Source organism: Manacus vitellinus, unplaced genomic scaffold, assembly GCF_001715985.3.
Source record: "Manacus vitellinus isolate BGI_N305 unplaced genomic scaffold, ASM171598v3 scaffold_16_pilon, whole genome shotgun sequence".
NCBI lineage: Eukaryota > Metazoa > Chordata > Aves > Passeriformes > Pipridae > Manacus > Manacus vitellinus.
In genome coordinates, this window is record NW_021939189.1 from 759,393 (window position 1) to 778,484 (window position 19,092).

A 19,092-nucleotide genomic window follows, 5' to 3' on the forward strand; every position below is an offset into this window, starting at 1 on the left:
GTCTCCTGGAACAGCAGCTGGGAGGACAGGGGCCGGTCAGGGCAGGGCAGCAGGGGGGTGGCATCACACACACCCCGGGGGCTCCCCGGGGAGAACGACCTGCCCAGCACGGCCAGAAGTGTTCAAGGCCAGGTTGGACAGGGCTTGGAGCAACCTGGTCTAAAGGAAGATGTTGCTGCCTGGAGGAATTCCCTAAATTGCTGGGAACAGGCTCCCGCTGCTCCTGCGGTTGACACAAGTCCTGACAAAGCACCTCCTGCACCCACGCTGGAGAGGGCCAGGAGTTTATCCCTGTTTTTCTTAGCCTAAGCACTCCCATTATTGCCAAAGCTTTGTTGTTCTTGGAGCTTTGGCGGAAGCCAGGGCGTCTTTCCAAAACCTCTCCATGAATATTGAAACACTCTTGTCCAAAGGCTTTAATTAGGCTACGAATCCCAGAAAGTGATTCGCGGGTGCCGAGCGCGCCAGCGTTCCCATTAACAGCAGCTCTTGGAGGCAGCGAGCCCAGGATCCTGCTGCTCAGCCACTGAGGAAGGGAAGGGTTAGGGAAGAAAATTTGGCTGCTCAGGGAGGCTGAGCTCCAGGAGAGCCTGTGCAAAGGGGCTGGTGCTCCGGAGAGTGTGTCGGGATGAGCCATGACCATCGGGCAGGGGAGGGTCCTGGGGGTCCATGGGATGCGGCTCCGTGGCCATCACTGCCCCTGCACCACACCTGGCACCACGAGGGGTTTCAGCCTGGAGCTGGCTGTGCCATCCTCTGTGGGATGATTCCCACTGGCTTCTCCAGAGCAAAGCTTGGCCCCACAGGCACAAGGATATTGACTCCCAACAGCTTTGCATTAACTGGCAGATCCCTCACCCCTGACCAGCCCAGCCAGAAGCACCAAGGGCTCTTCCCCTGCTCTTGATAAGATATGGGAAGGGCCTCAGGAAACGGCTCTTTCTCCTCACGCTCCCTCTCCCGTGTAAATATTTTGAGGAAGGCGGGAAGGGGACGAGGCTCAGCTGGAAGTGCTGTGGGCTGGAAGCGCTCGCTGGGCCGGTGGCATGTGCTTGGCTGCTCCAGTGTTGGCTCCCAGAGAAACACACTCAGCCAGGAGCTGCAGAGCCCCACCCCCTGGATGCAGGGAAGTGCTGTGACGGACAGTGGCAGCTCAGCCCTGCCCAGGAAGGCAGGAGATCCGGGGGCTCTGTCCCCCCATCCTCCCTGCAGTGTATCCCATCGTACCTGGATCCACACGGGCTCCACGGTGGGCCCTGGAGAGGTGAGATTCTCCCAGTTCCCCGTCCTCTTGTAGGTGAAGGTGGTCCCTGCCACCCTGTAGTCCCCGTTCCACTGGATGGTCCAGCCACCATTCAGGAAATACTTCTCCGGGTCCTCGCTCCGCAGCGCCAGGAAATTCCCGGCTTCTGCGACTTCTTCAATCCGGATCTCCCGGGCTCCCACAGGGATAATCCCAATATCAACGTAGCCTGGGAATGGAACCGAGCGTTGGTCTTGGGGGAGATGTGGCAGAGACAATTTGTGCCCTTGGATGGATGAGTGTCCCCTGAGCGGGTAAAAGTGTCCCCTCTGTGGGTGCTACTGTCTCCTGGGTGGGGGCCAGTGTCCACTGAGTGCCAGCATCATGCCAATCCTTACATCTCTGTAAGGCACCCATGGGCACCAGACCCCACCTTGCACTGAGCCCAGCTGCATGCCCTGCTGTCTGAACCCAAAAAACCTGACAAACTGGGATTAAAAGCTTCCCTGGGAATGAGCAGCAGCAGCAGCAGTGACAGCAAGCCTGGCTCTGCATGGACCAGGCACTCAGTGTTTTGGGGACAGTGCTGTGCCCTTACCCAGCCCCTCGCTGTCCTCGAAGGTCTTGTGGACGGTGTGGCAGGTGGAGCCGTCCCCGTGGCAGACCCCACACCGATCCTCCACCGCATGCGAGTCGATCTCGTAGTCACAGCCCACGTTCTGCAAGGGACCCCCGTCAGCCCCAGGGCTGGGGACACCCCCAACTCCCCTCCCACCCCTGCGAGTCCCAGGGGCACATGGCCTTGAGCTCTAATGCCTCCCACGTGGGACTCTGCCCTGCAGACCACAGACCACCACCCACTCCCTCATTTAACAGAAATCCAACGTCTTCACGTGTGCTTATTCCATCCCAAACCCTGGGACAGTTTCCCTAGGCAAACAGATAAAGGGATCGGTTCACTGCCACTAAAGGCAGTTGAAGGACCCAGGGCACAGCTTGGCAAAGCCTCCCCAGCCACACCAGGATCTCCCAGACCATTTGCAGCATCAACTGCACCATCTCCAACGGATTCGTAGAATCCTGGAATGGTTTGGGTTGCAAGAGACATTAAAGACAGTCCAGTTCCAACCCCCCTGCCATGGGCAGGGACACCTTCCACTAGACCAGGTTGCTCCAAGCCCTGTCCCACCTGGCCTGGGCTGTGCTCTATATCCTTGGGGCAGCACAGAGGCTGGAACATGTGTGTACGACACCCCCCAAGGAAATCAGGAACGCTTTCCAAGTGGGGAACGACAATGGGAACCACCTCAGCACGGGAGGGAGGGGACGCTGGTTCCCCAAGGGATGGGTCACGTGTTTTCCCAGGCAGGGCCGTCCCTGGGCTGGCTCCCGGAGGAGCAGCACAGGACCCACCTTGCAGATGCCGTTGATGCACATGTCCCGGCTGGCGTCCCGCTCGTAGCACGGCGTCCCGTCCACCACCGCGTCCCGCAGCTTCTCCGCAAAGTACTCGTGCTCCGGCCGGCAGTGCAGCTCGCAGGGGTTAACTGGGGAACCCAACAGGCACACACTGAACCCCAGCAGCGGGGGCAACACACCTCAGCCCTGCGAGCCCAGTGGGGTCACACTGCAGGCGAGTCTGGGGCACAAACAGCACTCGGACCCTCTGCGGGACCGCGTTCGAGGGTTTCTGTGTTTGAGGTCTCTGCCCTCCACTCACTGTTGTTGGGCACTGGTGTCCACTTGTAGAGCTTCCCTTTGTAGAGCATGGGGTTGAACTGGCTGCACTGGACCTGGCGGAAGGAGGGCTTGTCCGGGGGGCACAGCCTGACGTTGCAAATCCGGAACCGCTTCCGCTCCCCCAGGCAGTAACGGCCCCCGTACTTCGGCCTGTCCAGGGCAGGGAGAGGCAAATCAGGGAGGCTTTGGATGAAAGAGACTTCAGAGTCATGGAATCCTGGGAGGATTTGGGTTGGAAGGGACCTTAAAGCCCATCTGTTCCACTCTCCTGCCATGGGCAGGGGCACCTTCCACTATCCCAGGTTGCTCCAAGCTCCATCCAGCCTGGTGCCTGTCCTGCAGCTGCCCTGGAGGAGCTGCTCTCCATCCCACCCAGGATACCCCTCCAGCTCTGCTCCTCTACTGCCCAAGGGAACAGCAAAGCTGTCACTGGTCTTTTTAAACTAAGAGGGACTTGAAAAGCCACAATAATTTTCTCTCAGGTTCCTGCCATGCTGCCTTTTCCTTTGGCCACACCACTCTCCATGGCCCATGTCCCCACAACCTCATGAAAATTCCTTCTCCAGGACACACTTTGCTGAAGAGAATGAAGTTAATGATTATTTTGGGGCTGTGTTTACATGCCCTGCCCCGAGGGAATGTCTGTGGGAGGAGGGGTGCCCAGCACACACGTTTGCTCACTCCATCCCAAAGGCAAAGCTGGAGATTTACCTCCGGTGGCCAAAGCAAACAACTGCCCGGGAAATTCCGCTGCTTTCCCAGTGTTTGCTCTCCCGCCTGTCCACAGCTGTGTTTGGAACACTCCATAAACTACCACAGCACTTCTGCCACGGAGCTCATGTCAAACCAGACCTGGCTCTTGACCCAGGTCTGAGACAACACAGCACTTCCCTCAACAGCCCCACAGCACGTGCCAAACGTGCCCCAGGGAGAGGATGGGCAGAACACACACCTGGGCACATCAGGAGCCCATTCCTAGGGCTGCCAGGGCTCCTCATGCCATGGAAAAGCGATTCCCCTGGATCATCACTCACAAAGCCCTTTTCCTCCCCGTCCCAGGGCACTCCAGCTCCTGGGCAAGCCAGGGCATTGGGCTGAATCCTGTGCAACAGCAATTTGGTGACCAAGGGGACATCTGGGGAGCAGATGGATCAGCCCAGAAATCATGGGATGGAGAAGGAGGCTCCTCTGGCACTGCCCGGATGCTCCCAGGCGGGAGCCAGCCCTGGCTCAAGGAATGCAGCAGGCTGACAAACTGCAGCAGGATTTTCCAAAACAACTCTGAATCAGGCTCCAAGAATGCCTGGTTTGCTGTTCTGTCACTAAAGGACACTGGGATGTGTTTTACATCTCTGAGTCTTTGCCCTTTGTTTGAGTCACTGCAACCGCTCCCTGCCTGCACAGACCGGGAGTGACCCTGGGAGGGAGCCAGAGCAAACCCGGCCTCTCCAGAGGCTCCCGGGGGTCACCCCAGGAAATAAATGCCCTGAGTGTCCGAAAGCTCATCGTTCAGCCCAATAACTGCACGATGGCACAGCCTGGCTGTGTGTGCCGGGGTAGGACTGCACTGGACAGATGATGGCTCCTGGCTTTACAGGGAATAAGGAAGAGTTGGGTTCCTCTGCTCTGGAGCCAGGCTGGGAGAGCTGGGGGGGTTCAGCTGGAGAAGAGGAGGCTCCAGGGAGACCTGAGAGCCCCTTCCAGGGCCTAAAGGGGCTCCAGGAGAGCTGGAGAGGGACTGGGGAGAAGGGATGGAGGGACAAGACACAGGGAATGGCTTCCGACTGCCAGAGGGCAGGGTTGGATGGGATATTGGGAAGGAATTCCTGGCTATGAGGGTGCTGAGGCCCTGGCACAGGTTGCCCAGAGAAGCTGTGGCTGCCCCTGGATCCCTGGAAGTGTCCAAGGCCAAGTTGGACGGGGCCTGGAGCAGCCTGGGCTAGCGGGAGGTGTCCCTGGCCATGGCAGGGGTGGGATGGGCTGGGGTGGGCTGGGATGGGCTGAGGTGGGCTGGGCTGGGCTGCACTCACGTGGGGGTGCTGCAGTGCCTCTCAGCACTCTGCACTCCGGCCCCGCAGCTCCGGGAACAGGCAGCCCAGGAGCTCCAGGAGCTCCAACCACCGTCGATGGGCTCGGGCCGGTGACCCACAGGAACACACTCCCCGTTGAAGCACCACTGCAGAGGGACAGCAGAGAGAACAAGGCTAAGGATGCAGGAACTGCTGCCAAGTCTGAGCCCGGTGCAGGGTGCAGGGACACCCAGCACACACACTGTCCCACAGAAATCCATGTTTTGCTTGCACAGGGGTGCCTGGGGTCAGCTGGGCTCTGCCAGAGCCTGGAGCACCTCAAACAATGGGAAATACAGAGATGCTGGGCTGCTTGGGACTTGTCTGAGGTAACAAACCCAAATCTCCACTGAGACCCCTCGTTAAGGGAATTCTCAACCCAATCTCAGCCCAGAGGGAAGAGCCAGTGAGGCTCAGTGGTGGGGAAGATCCCAGGGATGAGCATGCACCACCACAGCAGACAGAGAGCAGAACGAGCCTGGTGCTCTCCTGCCATGGTCATTAACTGTTGGCTTCACCTTCCCAAGGATTTCTAAGCTTCCCTGCAGGCAGCCCCTCCTGGGAGCAGCGGGTGTTTGGACAGAGCATGGGCAGCGGGATGAGCCTGTCCCTGTGCTGGAGCCTGTGAAGCTCCTCTGTGTGCAGGACAGGGGGTCCCTGAGGCCACAGAGGGTCTGCTCCCCGTTACCTTGTTGTCCCCACAGGCTGTGCCATCCACAGCCGCATCCAGCTTGGAATGACACGTGTTCCCCACCGTGCACCACAGCGTGTTGCAGACGCTCTGCAGGAAACAGGTTGTGCAGGACACAGTTATTGCCCAGCCAGCCCTCCAGCACAGATTTAACCCACGAGGAGAGGGTGGCCCCAGCAAAACCCCCACCCCAGAGATCCCGGGAGCCCCTGCTCCGCGGGGTATCCCAGCTTACATCCATGTCGTCGCAGAAGGTGGAGTAGGGGCCGTACTGCAGCCGGCACTGGTGGCCCACGTCGTACAGGACCCCCGGGGGCACCAGGGGGAAGTCCAGCACCTCCCGGGCTGGGGGGTCATCCAGGCACAGCCCCCAGCCCCGGCTGAAAGAGAGAGGGCAGGGCGGTGTCACCGGGGCAGCCACCAGGGAGGAGCAGCAGCTCATTAACGTCCCGCCGCGTGCGGAGCAATTAGCGATTCTCCCTGACAGGACTCCTGCTCTGCAACCAGCCCTGGAGCCGCTCCAGCACCGACGGGCACGTGTGGGTACCTGATTTTGGGGGCGGGAGCCCCCCGAGTGATCACCCCGCGTCCCCCGGGTTTGGCAGGACAGTGGGAAGGAGAAGGGACAAAGGCAGCGGCTTCTCCCTGCAGCCCCTGGGCTGGTGCCTCCCTCCGCTCCCGCTGCTTCTGCTGCGATACTTCCCAAACGTGCACGGAGTTGTCACCAGTTCAGCCTTCAGTGTTGATTTAAACAAACCCGTTTCCAGCAAGGCAAAGCCTCTGGCGAGGCCGGGGCAGATTAGATTACTCGGGTTTGTTGTGATTGGGAACGGCTCTGAATTAACTGGAAACCAGATTCCTTTTTTACCCAAACCAGCAACACGGAAACAAGGGCTGGAAGCACGGGAGAGCTCCTGCTCTGGGGTGCTGGCAGAGCCATGGGGCAATGCCAGGCAGAACCAGCACCCCCTCCTCCCTTTCCCATCCCACCCAGTGAGTTCCACGCTGGACACCTGCAAACAGCTCACACAGCTGGAGGCAGCCCCCAAAAGTCCCATGTATATCCTTACTGCAAAATACTTGTATGTCCCTATTGGAAAATTCAGGAAATAGGTTGATTTCAGCAGCCCAGAGGCTGGAGAGCCTCATTTCCAGATTCCCAACAGCAGGAGCATCCTGCCTCTCCCAGCCCAGGGGGAAGGGAAGGATGGCAGTGGGCAATGCAGGACTGAGCCCAGATGGATTGGGCATGGATTGGGCAGCTGGACACAGTGTCAGGGTGCAGCCTGTTCCAGGCACACAGGGGGTCACTGCATGGCACCCCCACAGGTATTTCCATTGAATCCCAGAATCCCAAAATGGTCTAGGTGGGAAGGGACCTTAAAGCCCATCCATGCCACCCCCTGCCATGGGCAGGGACACCTTCCACTATCCCAGGTTGCTCCAAGCCCCATCCAACCTGGCCTTGGACACTTCCAGGGATCCAGGGGCAGCCACAGCTTCTCTGGGCAACCTGTGCCAGGGCCTGCCCACCCTCACAGGGAAGAATTCCTTCCCAATATCCCATCTAACCCTGCCCTCTGGCACTGGGAAGCCATTCCCCCTTGTCCTGTCTTCTTTTCCCTTGCCCTGTTTTCTTTATCTGCTGGTGGAAAACACTTGGAGTATTTTCTTTAAAAACGGAAGGAATGGTGTCTGCACTGGGAGAAGTCCAGGCTTAAGCACTTCATCCTGGTTGAGCCACATGTGTGACACTGGTGCTGCTGTGCCTGTTTGGGTCCCACATGGGGCCCCATGTCCCCCCCAGACTGCCCCAACCCTCCTGCCCCCTGAGCTGCTCAGGGCACTCCCTGTGCTCCCTGTCCAACCCGGGGGTGACTGAGACCTGCACCAGCTTTCCAGTGCTCTGGTCAGAACCTACTTCTGACCAGAACAATTGTAAAGAACGCTTTACAATTGTTCTACTGGTCTCTTCAATTGGCCAAAACACATCTGTAAGCCAGGAAAAGCTGGCCTGAGTTTCCCTCTGGCTTTGCAGGGATCTGCAGTAAATCCACTCCGCAGGGAAACACGCAGGGGTCTGAGCTGCCTCTGCCTGTTCCAGCCCTTCCCTAACGAGCTGGATGATGGAGTGGATGGAAGGATGATTAAATCCCCATCTGTGAGCAGGCTGGGAGGATCTGCAGATACATTTGAGAGCAGGATTAAAATTCCAAAAGCTCTGAGAGAACTGGAGGAAGGGTCTAGAAAGAGCCAGGACAGAATTCAATAAAAACAAAGGCAAGGATTGGAGCAACTGGAGCTTGGGCAGAATCAGCTGCACAACCAGGAGCTGGTGGAGCTGGCAGGAGCAGCCAGCCCCAGGCCCTGGGAAGAGGAGGATGATGGAAGAAGAGCTCCAGCACTGTGGAAAGAGGCTGAAAAACTGGTTGTTTGATGTAGAGCAAAGACTGAAGGGAGAAGGGACAGACTGCAGCTGTGCCAGGGCTGCAGAAATGAAGGGAGGCTGCTCCATCCACCCCGGGATCAGGGTGCAGGGAAGGCATCCATGAGACACCAGATCCTGTTTGACAAGGATGTTCCACCAGCTGGGCTGGGAAAGAGCTCGTGCCATGGTGAGTGGGGGGAACAAAGAGCCTTACAGCATCCTGCAGTGGGGAGAGGGGAAAATCCCACAACTGCTGCCTGTGCTGGCATCCCACATCAGCCTGAGCCAGGGAGGGTCCTTCCCTGGGGACACCACTGCCACAGCAGGGAAGGGACCTGTTCCAGTGCCCCTGGGTGTCTGAGTGGACCCTGACCCAGGAGGGTCTCCAGCCCTGGCTGCCCTGCAGTGCCAGGGCTGTGCCACTGCCAGGAATCACTTGGAGATCCTTAAACACTCAGCAGTGCTTGTAAAATAATAATCTTCTGTACAAGAATAATAATCATCATCTGAGAGTGGCTTTTCTCCAAACGTGAGGCCTGTTCCAAGCACAGCCAGCAACCCCAGGTCAGCAGGGTCCCATTTTCTGGCTCACTCCTTCCTGTCCTCCTGCCAACACCACATCATAACAACTCATGTCTGTGCTGGCCCCTGGCCTCTCCCTGGCCTCAGGGATGTCACAGCCAGGGACAGATGCCTGCTGGCTTCCTTCTGAAGGAAGAACTGCCCCTTCTGGGGGGGGTAAAGAGACCAAAACCCAACCAGAGGAGCACCCAGCTGCTTTGTCTCTCCCCCATCCCAGCTCAGAGCAACCCAAGGTCATCACAAGCAGGAAATTCTAAATGCAAAAGTGAAGGTTAAAAGCAGAGGGCCAAGAGCACTCCAGATACAGAAAGGCTCCATTCCTCTGAAAGCCATAAATCAACAATAATTCCCCCTGCACGGGGCCAAACCCACATGTCCCAGGCTGGGGTTTAGGAGCAGGAGTTCAGCCCTGGCAACCTCCCCACCACAGAGCACCAGCCCCTCATCCAGCTCTCCCACTGCTGCTCCTCATTGTTTTCAAACCTTCCCATAGCAAGGAAGGAAAATGTTCCTCCAGTGCAAGTTACTGACAGACGTAAATCTCTGGGCTGTGTTCCTTGGAACTTCATAACAACAGCCTGAAAAATCAGTCCTGGGTGCTAAAAATAAACAAACCCGGGGAGGAATCTGGCTGGGTCTCGTTTCCCCACGTGATGCCTCCTCAGGGTGACAACATCCAGCCCGTGCAGGGACTGCCGAGAGCATCGAGGAAACCACTCTGGCTTTGCCTGTGCAACCCCAGACCCTGTGCCACCCAAACACTCCTGAGCCCCCTCCACAGCACGGGGGAGGCAGCCCAGGGAGGTCATGGAACCATAGAATGGTTTGGATTGGAAGGGACCTTAAAGCCCATCCAGTGCCACCCCCTGCCATGGCAGGGACACCTTCCACTAGCCCAGGTTGCTCCAAGCCCTGTCCAACCTGGCCTGGGGCACTCACAGGGATGGGCCAGCCACAGCTTCTCTGGGTAAAAGACCCCCAGATGCTCTTAGACAGAAGCTCTTAGAGGTAAAAGCATCCCCCTGCACCCTGGCCCCGAGCTCCCCCAGCACGCCCAGCGAGGAAGAAGAGGAGGAAGGACTTACTCGAGGAACCGTGTGATGTACTCGCGGCTGCAGCGGGACCAGGTGAGTGGGGACGTGTCATACAGGAGCTGTGGAGACATGATGAAAGGTCTTTTCCCAACTGGCTCACAGTCATTGCTGCTTCCATCATGCTGAATCCCAAAACTGTGTAAGAGCACAGTCCCACAGAGGGGAGATGAGCCACGGCCACCACAACCACGCAGCCGCCGCCTCCCGGCACCGCCACACCGGACACGGCCCCGGCACAGCCCCGGGGACACGGGCAGGGACAGGGCATCCAGCACCAGGGACTGGGCAGGGACAGGGCATCCAGCACCAGGGACAGGGCAGGGACAGGGCATCCAGCACCATGGGGACATGGGCAGGGACAGGGACAGGGGCCTGGCCCTGGGGGATGTTTTACTGATACCGAGGACACTGCCCCCAACTTTGTCCTGTGCTTTTATTTCCCACTGAATACTCAGGAATATTGAACAAGATCATCTAATTAAACTTACTGGTGGGTGTTTTCCCCCACACAGATGTCTATTGGGAACTATGGTGTTCAAGTGATCTTGTCAAAATTTGATTGAAATCTGTTGCTGATTCTACAGACAGATCCTGTTTTAAAGCTGCTCCAAAGCCTTCCCAAACTAGCACAGGGTAATACTTAAACACAATTTGTCCAGGTTGCCTTGGATTATGTGGTTTTCATTAAACATGGGGCAACCAAAAACTAAACTCTGGAATGAAATCCCCGGGGGAGAAAGGAGGGGTTGCAGCAGTGAGGAACCACTGGGAACCTTCTCCCAACTTCCCCCCGTGCCTTGTCCAGCCCTGACTGAGCAGCGCAGAGGAAGAGGAGGAGGAGGAAGCTGGTGGTACCTGTGTCCGAGCTCGTGGGCCACGGTGAAGGCCAGGGGCAGCCCCGTGTCCTCGTTGATGTTGCAGCTCCGGTGGGGTTGGCACATCCCCGCCACGTGGGACAGCCCCAGCGTCTCACAGGGCCTGTTCATGGCAGCACAGATGTCCTTCCTTGGGCAACAGGGACAGACAGACAGACACAGAGCAGAGAGGGCGTTGGAAGGCGGCAGGACAGAGTGTGGGACACGGCCCAGACACACGGACAGCGGCCAGACAGAAGTGAGAACAGAGCCATCCAACAGCCTCCACAATGGAAACACTGACGACCTTTCCTTTCCCCTTTCCTCTCCCCTATCCCCAGCTCATTACTGAGCCTGATTAATGGGAACTGCTGGCTGCGTTTATTCCGTTGTATAAATAAAACCGATGCTGGAATAATAAAGCAATTCCTATGGGGCAGCACAGCCCAGGGGTGCTGTGGTCCAGGGCGGCTCCAGCCACCCAGGAGGAACAACTCCATTAAGTACAAGGCCTGAAGCGCCTCATTTCTGCTACAAAGCAACTTCCCAGAGAAGATAAAGCTGTTGTGGGTTGTGAATCATCACCCAAACCACCACAACGCTGCCAAAAGCCAAGGCACGGCAGCCCGAAACCCTCAGAGCAGGGCTTGACTGTAAGGTATATAAACTTGGCCAGAGCCATGAATTCCTGTTGGCTCCATGGGAGGTCAGGGGCTTCCCAGAGGCTCCTCTGCCAAGCCCAGCCTCCAGGAAAAAAAGGAGAGTTAATCCCTGTGTACAACTCCTGGGAGGATCCAGCCGCTCTGGGGCTTGGCAAGAGGGCCACGGGGAAAACCTGGTTTGGAAACTTCAACTGGAAACCTGAGGTTTGAGACCAGTTCATAGAATCAATGAGCCCTGGAATGGTTTGGGTCGGAAGGCACCTTAAAGCTCATCTCATTCCAGCCCCCTGCCATGGGCAGGGACACCTTCCACCACAGTTCCAGCCGTCAGGAGCCAGATATCTCCCGGTTTCATGTTCCATATCTTAGGTGCAGGTGTCCAGGCAGGGCTCAGCCGTGGACAGTGAGGTTTCACCAGCTCCCCCCGGGATGTTCCTCTGCCTGCCCCTCTACCTGCAGCCAGGGCAGGTTCTTCCTGACAGAGCAGCACCTACAGCAGCACATCAGGAGGACACGATACCTGGTGAGCAGGACGGCGACGTCGTGGTGCAGGGGATGGGAATCTCCTTTCACATTGATGCTCTTCTGCCACTTGCAAAAGCTTTTCAAGGTGTTGTCTGCATGGTGGGAGATCTTCAGGTCCTCCTGAAAGAGAAGAAGCCTGCTGTCATATCACTGCTGGAGCTGTTTGGGTTTTGGGGTGGAGAGGTCTGATCTCAGACACATGGGAGTGGAATCGGCAGTGACTGCCATCCAGATGGAACTGCTCCATGTTTATAGGTTGTAGGCCGGGTGGGAATAAAGTCCTTTTCCTGCTTTCTTTTCATCTGTGATTCAACCAAAACATGAAATCATCCAGTAATGGGGGTTAAGAAACACTGCAGGGAAATATCTCGTCCTGGCTGGGGGCGAAGGACACAGCTGGGAGCCCGTCTGAGTGGCCTCAGAGCCACCACTGCAGCTGGGACACGGCCACCCAGGGACCCACAGCCCTCTGCTCCCACACCCATGCTGAGTTAGCACAAACCATCCTAAAACTCAGACTCAGCAGCTCCTCTGGCCACGCTGTCCCTGACTCCTCTGGCCAAGACGAGGGCGCAAATGCTGGACTTCTCTTACACAAACTCCTCCAGGCCACGCAGACGGCACGGGAGGGAGCCTGGCTTTCCAGGCCAGCTCCCAGTGCATCCCAGCCTGGCTTTCCAGGCCAGCTCCCAGTGCATCCCAGCCAGGATGGGCTGAGTCACCCCGTTTGCTCTCACCTCCTCGTGCTCCAGCAGGATGAGCCGCACTATGGCGATGTTGATGGGGTTCCCGATGCTGGCGTGGTGGAACAGCCCTGCCACCTGTGACACGGGAATGCCAAGGAAACACGGCTCAGGACAGAGCCCAGCCCCGGGACACGGCTGCTGGCACGTCCCTCTGCAGGAACAGGAGCTCCAGGGGAAGCTGCTGGAGGCTGTTGACGACATCTCGGGGAATTCCCCAAATCAAGGCAGGAACAGACACAGGCCTGGACCGAGGCCTGCGATGATTTCCATTTGCACTGGATATGATCTGTGCAGAGGCTGGAACTCATCCCAAAACGCCCGGGGAACCCCTCTGCTCTCTGCTCTCACATCAAGAGATGTGTTTAACATCTCAAAGGAATTCGGTGCTCTCTGGGTGCCTTCACCACCCCCCAAAAATCCAGGGATGTTACCTGAAGTCCTCTACCCAATCCCACCCTTTCCTGGCATCAGCCAAAACTCTCTTCTGGAATGCAAAGAGGTGCTGCCCCGGCAGCAGAAGAGGAAACAGACTGAACCAACTCACCCTGACTTCTCTGCTTCTTCTGTGGCACCAGCAGACTTCCCCACATTCCCACCACAATCCGGTGCTCCTTCCCAGAAAAGCTGTTCCCATCTCTCCTGCTAACCCAGACAGTACCAGCTCTGGCACCAACCACCTCCCTTCCCTGGAGCATGTCTCCCTTTGGGGGACCTCCCTGGGAGGCCACTTCACCCATCCCATGGCCCTTGAGCCCCACAGGAAGGTGAAATGGTGTTGGCTGCTCTCACCTGCACAGAGGTTTTGCCCTCAGGTTTGCTGCCACCCACCCATCCTCCCATGGGGTCAGAGCACTGAGCAGGGCAGCAAAGCCAAGGGGGGTGGGAAGAGCCTGAGTGGTGAGAGCTTTGCTGAGGTCCCACCAGGGATGAGTCCTGGCAAGCCCTGGGGTCTTCTACCCAGAGAAGCTGTGGCTGCCCCATCCCTGGAAGTGTCCAAGGCCAGGTTGGACAGGGCTTGGAGCCACCTGGTCTGGTGGAAGGTGTCCCTGCCCACAGGGGGGTAGAACTGGATGAGCTCTGAGGTCCCTTCCAAGCCCAACCATTCCCTGATTCCCTGATTCCATGTGTCACACTATGGCTCTGCCCTGCCCGGCCAGGACTCACCATGTTCATCACGGTCAGCACGTACTTCTCGATGTTCTCACTGCCATGGAACTCCACCATCTTGGTGTCTGCCACCACCAGCGTTTCCACCCACTTCTCCCTGCTGATGGAGCGCTGCCTAATTCTTCTCCTCCTGTGCTGCCTCTGCTCCCACCGTTCCCTGCGCCTCTCAGACCGCTCCAGGCTTTCCTGAGATTCTGAGGGATTAGATGGGGAAAAAAGGTCTTTTTTTCTTGATGAAATGTCTGCAATTTTGATAAAATATCTTTTTTTTTTTTTTTTTAGTTCAAAGGAATAACCTTAGGTGTGGAGAAGACTCCACACTTAGACCCATAACTTATGTGCATTTTGCTGTGCTCTGTGCTCCAGAAGACTCTCAGCTCAGTCTGCTGCACATGAGCATGATAGAAAAACAAACAAAGCATTTGAAGTAATTTCTTTGACTGGAACAGGGCTTGCAATATGCCACAAGGAACACGGAGCCTCCCAGAGCAGAGTTTTAGGGTTTGTACTGACACGGGAATTTACAGGCAACCCTGCAGAGATGCTTGAGAAACAACCTGAGAAACAACCCTGGTGGCTCAACATTTTGGATTATCATCCCAGATCTATATTTTTCAGGGAGGCACAGTTCCCAACAGGATAAGTTCTGTGCCCCCAAAGCTGGACTGAAGTCTTAAACCAAATCCCACAGCCATCAGTGCCCTGGGCGAGCCAAGACCTGGCAGGACAGCACAGAGATTTCCTCAGGCACATGGAGACTGAACTCTGCTCCTTCCCAAGGAGAAACAACGGGAATGTTCAGCGGGCTGAGCAGGGGCCGGAGGCGGAGGAGAGCTCCTCACGCACACCAGCAACTGGGAATTCTCCAGTGGAGCCTTTCCCTGTGACGCTGCTCCAAGATCAAGGTCAGGGTCAGCCCCAAGCTGGGTGAAGGCTTTACAAACCTCATCCCACACAGTGGGAATCGCTTTCACGACCAGTTTGGGAGGCTCAGCCTCTCTTCCCTAACAATGGACTTTTACATTTTATGGACTATAGTGTACGTTAGCTGTGAAAGGGCGTTTGATCCCCCAGCCTGAAAAATCCCAACTATCTGGATAATTTGATGAATTGCTAATACCACTGTGACAGTTTAATCGCAGTGGCTTCCTTGGAGCTCGTTTCCATTGTGTCCTTGGCTGCTGAGCTTCCAGCCAGGACGTGAGGGTACTGCAGAGCAGAGGGTGCCCAGGGGTCCTGGGGGGCTCGTGGGGCATTTTCCTTTGGGATGATCCCTCTCAAACACTCACCCAGCTGTACACACAGGCTGCACCACGTATTACAGAAGCTAAACACCACCCAGCAGCCCAGCAGCATCTGGCTGTTGTGGTGCTTTGCAAAGCAAACCAGCAATACATCAGGGCAGGATGGAAGGGTGGCAGTCACTAAAATCCTACAGGCTTTGGGATTCCTTTCCAGGGCATGCCCAGCATATCCACCCTGCTAGCCCTGACTGCAAGGGAGATCCACACGAGTTACACACGGGCCATAGTACACCCCGAGAAATGAATTTTCAAGGATACACTTCAAAGTCAAGAATAGACTTGAGTCAAGAAAAGACTTCAAAGAAGCCGTTAAGATTATTACCACAGATTAAATAATTAATTTAGATTATCAGAAGAATGCCTGAAAATAATCTGATCATAGCAAAAAAACCCCAGTTTCTGAAAGCAGAGAGCTCCAGGAAATAGCAAACCAAGGTGTGCTGCCTGGAAGGTGCAGCTTCACTGAGGAGTACAGTGCCCTTGAGCTGCTGGGGATGGACTGAGCCTCAGTACTTGAAATCCTGCATTTGGGAGTTTATCCAACCCATGTGCTCTGGACAGAGAAGGAGCCACACACTGCCTGCAGCAGGAACTCCCTGGGCAGTGACTGGGTTTCACTCCCGAAGTCCAATGCCCCAGCAGGTCTGAAGTTTTCAAGGGAATGAAAGCAAAGGCTCAGCCTCCCCATCATCTCCCTGCTTGCAGCAGGGCTGGGAGGAGAGGAGAGCGAGAGGTACACGTTGGGGTTCAGCACACACTGAGTCACTGGTGGCACCAACATTGCCAGAGGAAGGGGCAGTACCTGGCACGCCACAGGTTTCCCGGGGGGCTGGGGGGCTCCTGCCCTGCTCTGCCCCGTCCTTGGGGGCCTGGCGCTTGTATATCCTGTGGGGCTGAGCTGCCCCGTCCTCCCGGGGGCTGCTGGCCACCGGCTCGATGAAATAGTCCTCGTTGAGGAGCCGGAACACGCCTTTCTGGCAGGAGAGACAAGGGGGCACTGTGAAGGCACCTGCACTGAGCACAGGGTTACACTGAAGGGCCTGGGAGTGACCATTAGAATCACAGAATCCTGGAATGGCTTGGGATGGAAGGGACCTCAAAGCTCACCCCATTCCATCCCCTGCCATGGGCAGGGACACCTCCCACTAGCCCACGTTGCTCCAAGCCCCGTCCAACCTGGTCCAACCTTGGATTCTTCCAGGGATCCAGGGGCAGCCACAGCTTCTCTGGGCAACCTGTGCCAGGGCCTCCCCACCCTCCCAGGGAAGGATTCCTTCCCAATCTCACATCTCACTCTGCCCTCTGGCAGTGGAAAGCCATTTATTCAAACACAGAAAGCTCAAAAAGCAAACACAACCCCCACCTGAGAGCAGCAGCAGACCAAGGATCCCATGGACCTGTCATCCCTCCAAACTGGGAGACACCAGCACAGGCACTGCTGGTGATCCCTCCCTCTGTCCCATGCCCGTGCTGGGGACACAGAGGGGTTCCCAACCCCAATGCCCCTATCATCCCATAGCCCCCTCGGGATGGGTTATGTGGTGCCACTTCTGTGAACCCACGGGAGGTTTTCCACCCTTCCCCCAAAACTGTTACTCTTTCACACTTTGGATCAAGGCAGGGGAGAGTTCAGGAAACAGGGAGTAGTTTCAGTACCCACGAGCTGTGTTGTCATTAACACCTCCAGCTCCGAGCTCCTCACAACCACACAGTTATGTACTAGAAGGCAGAGAATTGCTGTCTTTGGGAATTTGGACACAAACAAGCAAACACAGCCCCGGAGAGTTCCCAAACCACTGGAATCCATGGGAAATTTACAGTCAGCTCATCCACGGCCACATCAGACCTACGTGCTGGGATCCTGACCCTGCTGCCGCCGGGAGTTTTGCCGTCGCTTTCAGCAGAAAGGGGGACTTAGCTCCTCCTGTTTCCTCGTGGATTAAGGATCGTTATGGGTCAGGGCTGTACTTACCAGGCCATCGCAGGTGCTGAGGGCAGCCAGCCCTCCCTCCGCCCGGCTCCGAACCTCCCCGATCATGTGGCAGGGGTTGGAGGTGTGCGGCTGGATCTTGGCGCCGGCGATGCCCCCGAACCGCCTCTCGCTGACAAAGCCCGGGGCCAGGAGGTTCCTGTTGAGGCTCAGGTTGAATTTCAGGGGTTGTCCTTTGTAATGCAGCTCGTAGAAGGCAGGGAACTTGCTCCTGGAGGCAGGAGACCTCCGGTGAAGGGCTCGGTGGGTCAGGTCGTAGGACAAGAAGGATCCGCTCTCGTCAACCTTGATGGGATGAACGATGTCGCTGCCCGGGGGCGGCGGGGGCGGCTCTGGGGAGAGGGGGTGCAGGGGTTACCTGCAGGGCTCCTCACCTGTCCTCTCCCACCCCTTCCTTCCGCTGGGTGAACTCCCGCGGCAGGGACCCAAACACCAGTTGGATCAGGTCACTGGTGTCCACTGGGACGGCACGGAGCAGCGAAGAGCAGGGACCCCGCCTGCCCCTCGTGCCCCCGGCGGGTCAGGGCTGGGGTTTGCCATGGGACAGGGTTAAGGTCAGGGTCAGGGATCGGGTGGGGAGGGACGGGGGGATCGGGCAGCTCCGGAGATTCGCTCTGCCGGGGCTGGTCCCGGTTTCCATGCACACACTCCCGCTGCTAAACTCCAGCTCCAGTAAAAAACCCACCGACCAAACAACGAAAAAACCCGCAAAAAATTCAAATCCCCAGCTTGGAACACGTGTGTTCGCACGCCGTCGTCCGCCGCGGGCAAAGCAACCCAGGGCACTGAGCGCCCCGGAGCCTCACCCGGCTGGGGCGCAAGCGCAGGAGAACCGGCAGAAGCCGGGGGTGCACCGGCGGAGTGCCGGGGGGAGTCGGGGGGCCACGGAAAGATGCCCCGCGGGGGAGCCGGGTCCGACCCTGCCCAGCCGGCCGGGGACAAGGGAAGGGCTGCCAGCGGCGGCGGGGCACCGCGGTGCCCGGCTACGGCCCCGCGGGCGCCCGCGCACCCCGCGCGACATCCCCACGGCGCACGGCATTCCCGCGGGATCCGCGCAGACATCCCCGCGTACCCGCGACGACATCCCGCATCCATCCCCGCGCATCCCCGCGGACGCCCCCGCGCGCCCCTCCCGCGGTCCCCGCGCGGACCTGTCCCGCCGGTCCCTGAAACGGCCGTTGCCCGCGGCGCGCCAGGCCGGGCAGGAGGGGCAGGAGGGGCAGCAGGGGCAGGAGCCCGGCCCGGGGCCGCCATGGCTGCGGCGCTGGGGGAGCCCGCCGAGCCAGGGGCGGCGGGGGCGGGGCTATGAGCATCGGGGCGGGCTGATGGGTAAACGCGGCGGGGGCTGATGAGCATCGCGGGGCAGGGGCTATGAGCATCGGGGCGGGGCTACGCGCATCGGGGCGGGGCTACGCGCATCGGCGGGCGGGCTGGGCGGGCAGCGCGCTCTGCTGGCGCTCGGCGCCCCTTGGCGCGCTCCCGTTGCGCTCCGTGCTCCGCCCGCGGGATTGCGGTGGAAAGGGAAACATTTCGGCGAATTTTCGTTGAAAATGGGAAAGAGTGCTTGGCTGACGCTGCCCTGTCCCCCCCCCAGCCGGTGCTACCCCTCGCTGCCCCTCTTTATTTCCTCTCAGGTTAAAACGAACAGGGAGCGCAAACCTGCGGTAACTTGGCGCCATTAAACACCCCTCCTGGTGCCGCTCGTGGCCCCCACACCTGCAGCCTTTCCCCGGAGCCGGCCGCGTCTCCCTCTTCTCCGCCCCTGCCGGCCTTGAGAGAGAGATGTATATTTAATTAAACGATGACGTAATATGCAAACGAGCGGGGACCGCGCGCGCCCCCTGGCGGCCGCAGCGCCGGGCGCGCGGAGCTATGCCGAGTGGTGAGGGCGGCGCACGAATAGCACAGCGCCCGGCTAGCTCAGTCGGTAGAGCATGGGACTCTTAATCCCAGGGTCGTGGGTTCGAGCCCCACGTTGGGCGCATAAAATTTTCCTC

The 19,092-nt window shown here is 58.1% G+C and overlaps 1 protein-coding gene and 1 non-coding gene across 2 annotated transcripts in view; one reads left to right on the forward strand and one right to left on the reverse strand.

Annotated features, from left to right (window-relative positions):
• The window catches only part of LOC103757008 (A disintegrin and metalloproteinase with thrombospondin motifs 7), a 33,839-nt gene extending 16,204 nt beyond the window's left edge, over positions 1–17,635 (reverse strand). The window contains exons 1-16 of the mRNA XM_029958765.1: positions 17,593–17,635; positions 17,078–17,427; positions 15,908–16,079; positions 13,799–13,995; positions 12,626–12,709; positions 11,884–12,008; positions 10,703–10,852; positions 9,839–9,982; positions 5,979–6,123; positions 5,741–5,833; positions 5,014–5,159; positions 2,964–3,133; positions 2,657–2,790; positions 1,842–1,962; positions 1,228–1,472; positions 2–17 (exon numbers count right to left, since the gene is read on the reverse strand). Of these exons, the coding sequence (XP_029814625.1) occupies positions 2–17; positions 1,228–1,472; positions 1,842–1,962; positions 2,657–2,790; positions 2,964–3,133; positions 5,014–5,159; positions 5,741–5,833; positions 5,979–6,123; positions 9,839–9,982; positions 10,703–10,852; positions 11,884–12,008; positions 12,626–12,709; positions 13,799–13,995; positions 15,908–16,079; positions 17,078–17,427; positions 17,593–17,635 (2,335 nt within the window). The remainder of the gene's footprint in view (position 1; positions 18–1,227; positions 1,473–1,841; positions 1,963–2,656; positions 2,791–2,963; positions 3,134–5,013; positions 5,160–5,740; positions 5,834–5,978; positions 6,124–9,838; positions 9,983–10,702; positions 10,853–11,883; positions 12,009–12,625; positions 12,710–13,798; positions 13,996–15,907; positions 16,080–17,077; positions 17,428–17,592) is intronic.
• A 1,369-nt stretch (positions 17,636–19,004) lies between these two features.
• On the forward strand, positions 19,005–19,077 carry TRNAK-CUU. The gene has a single exon. It is a non-coding gene; the product is annotated as a tRNA-Lys (tRNA).
• The last annotated feature ends 15 nt before the right edge of the window (positions 19,078–19,092 follow it).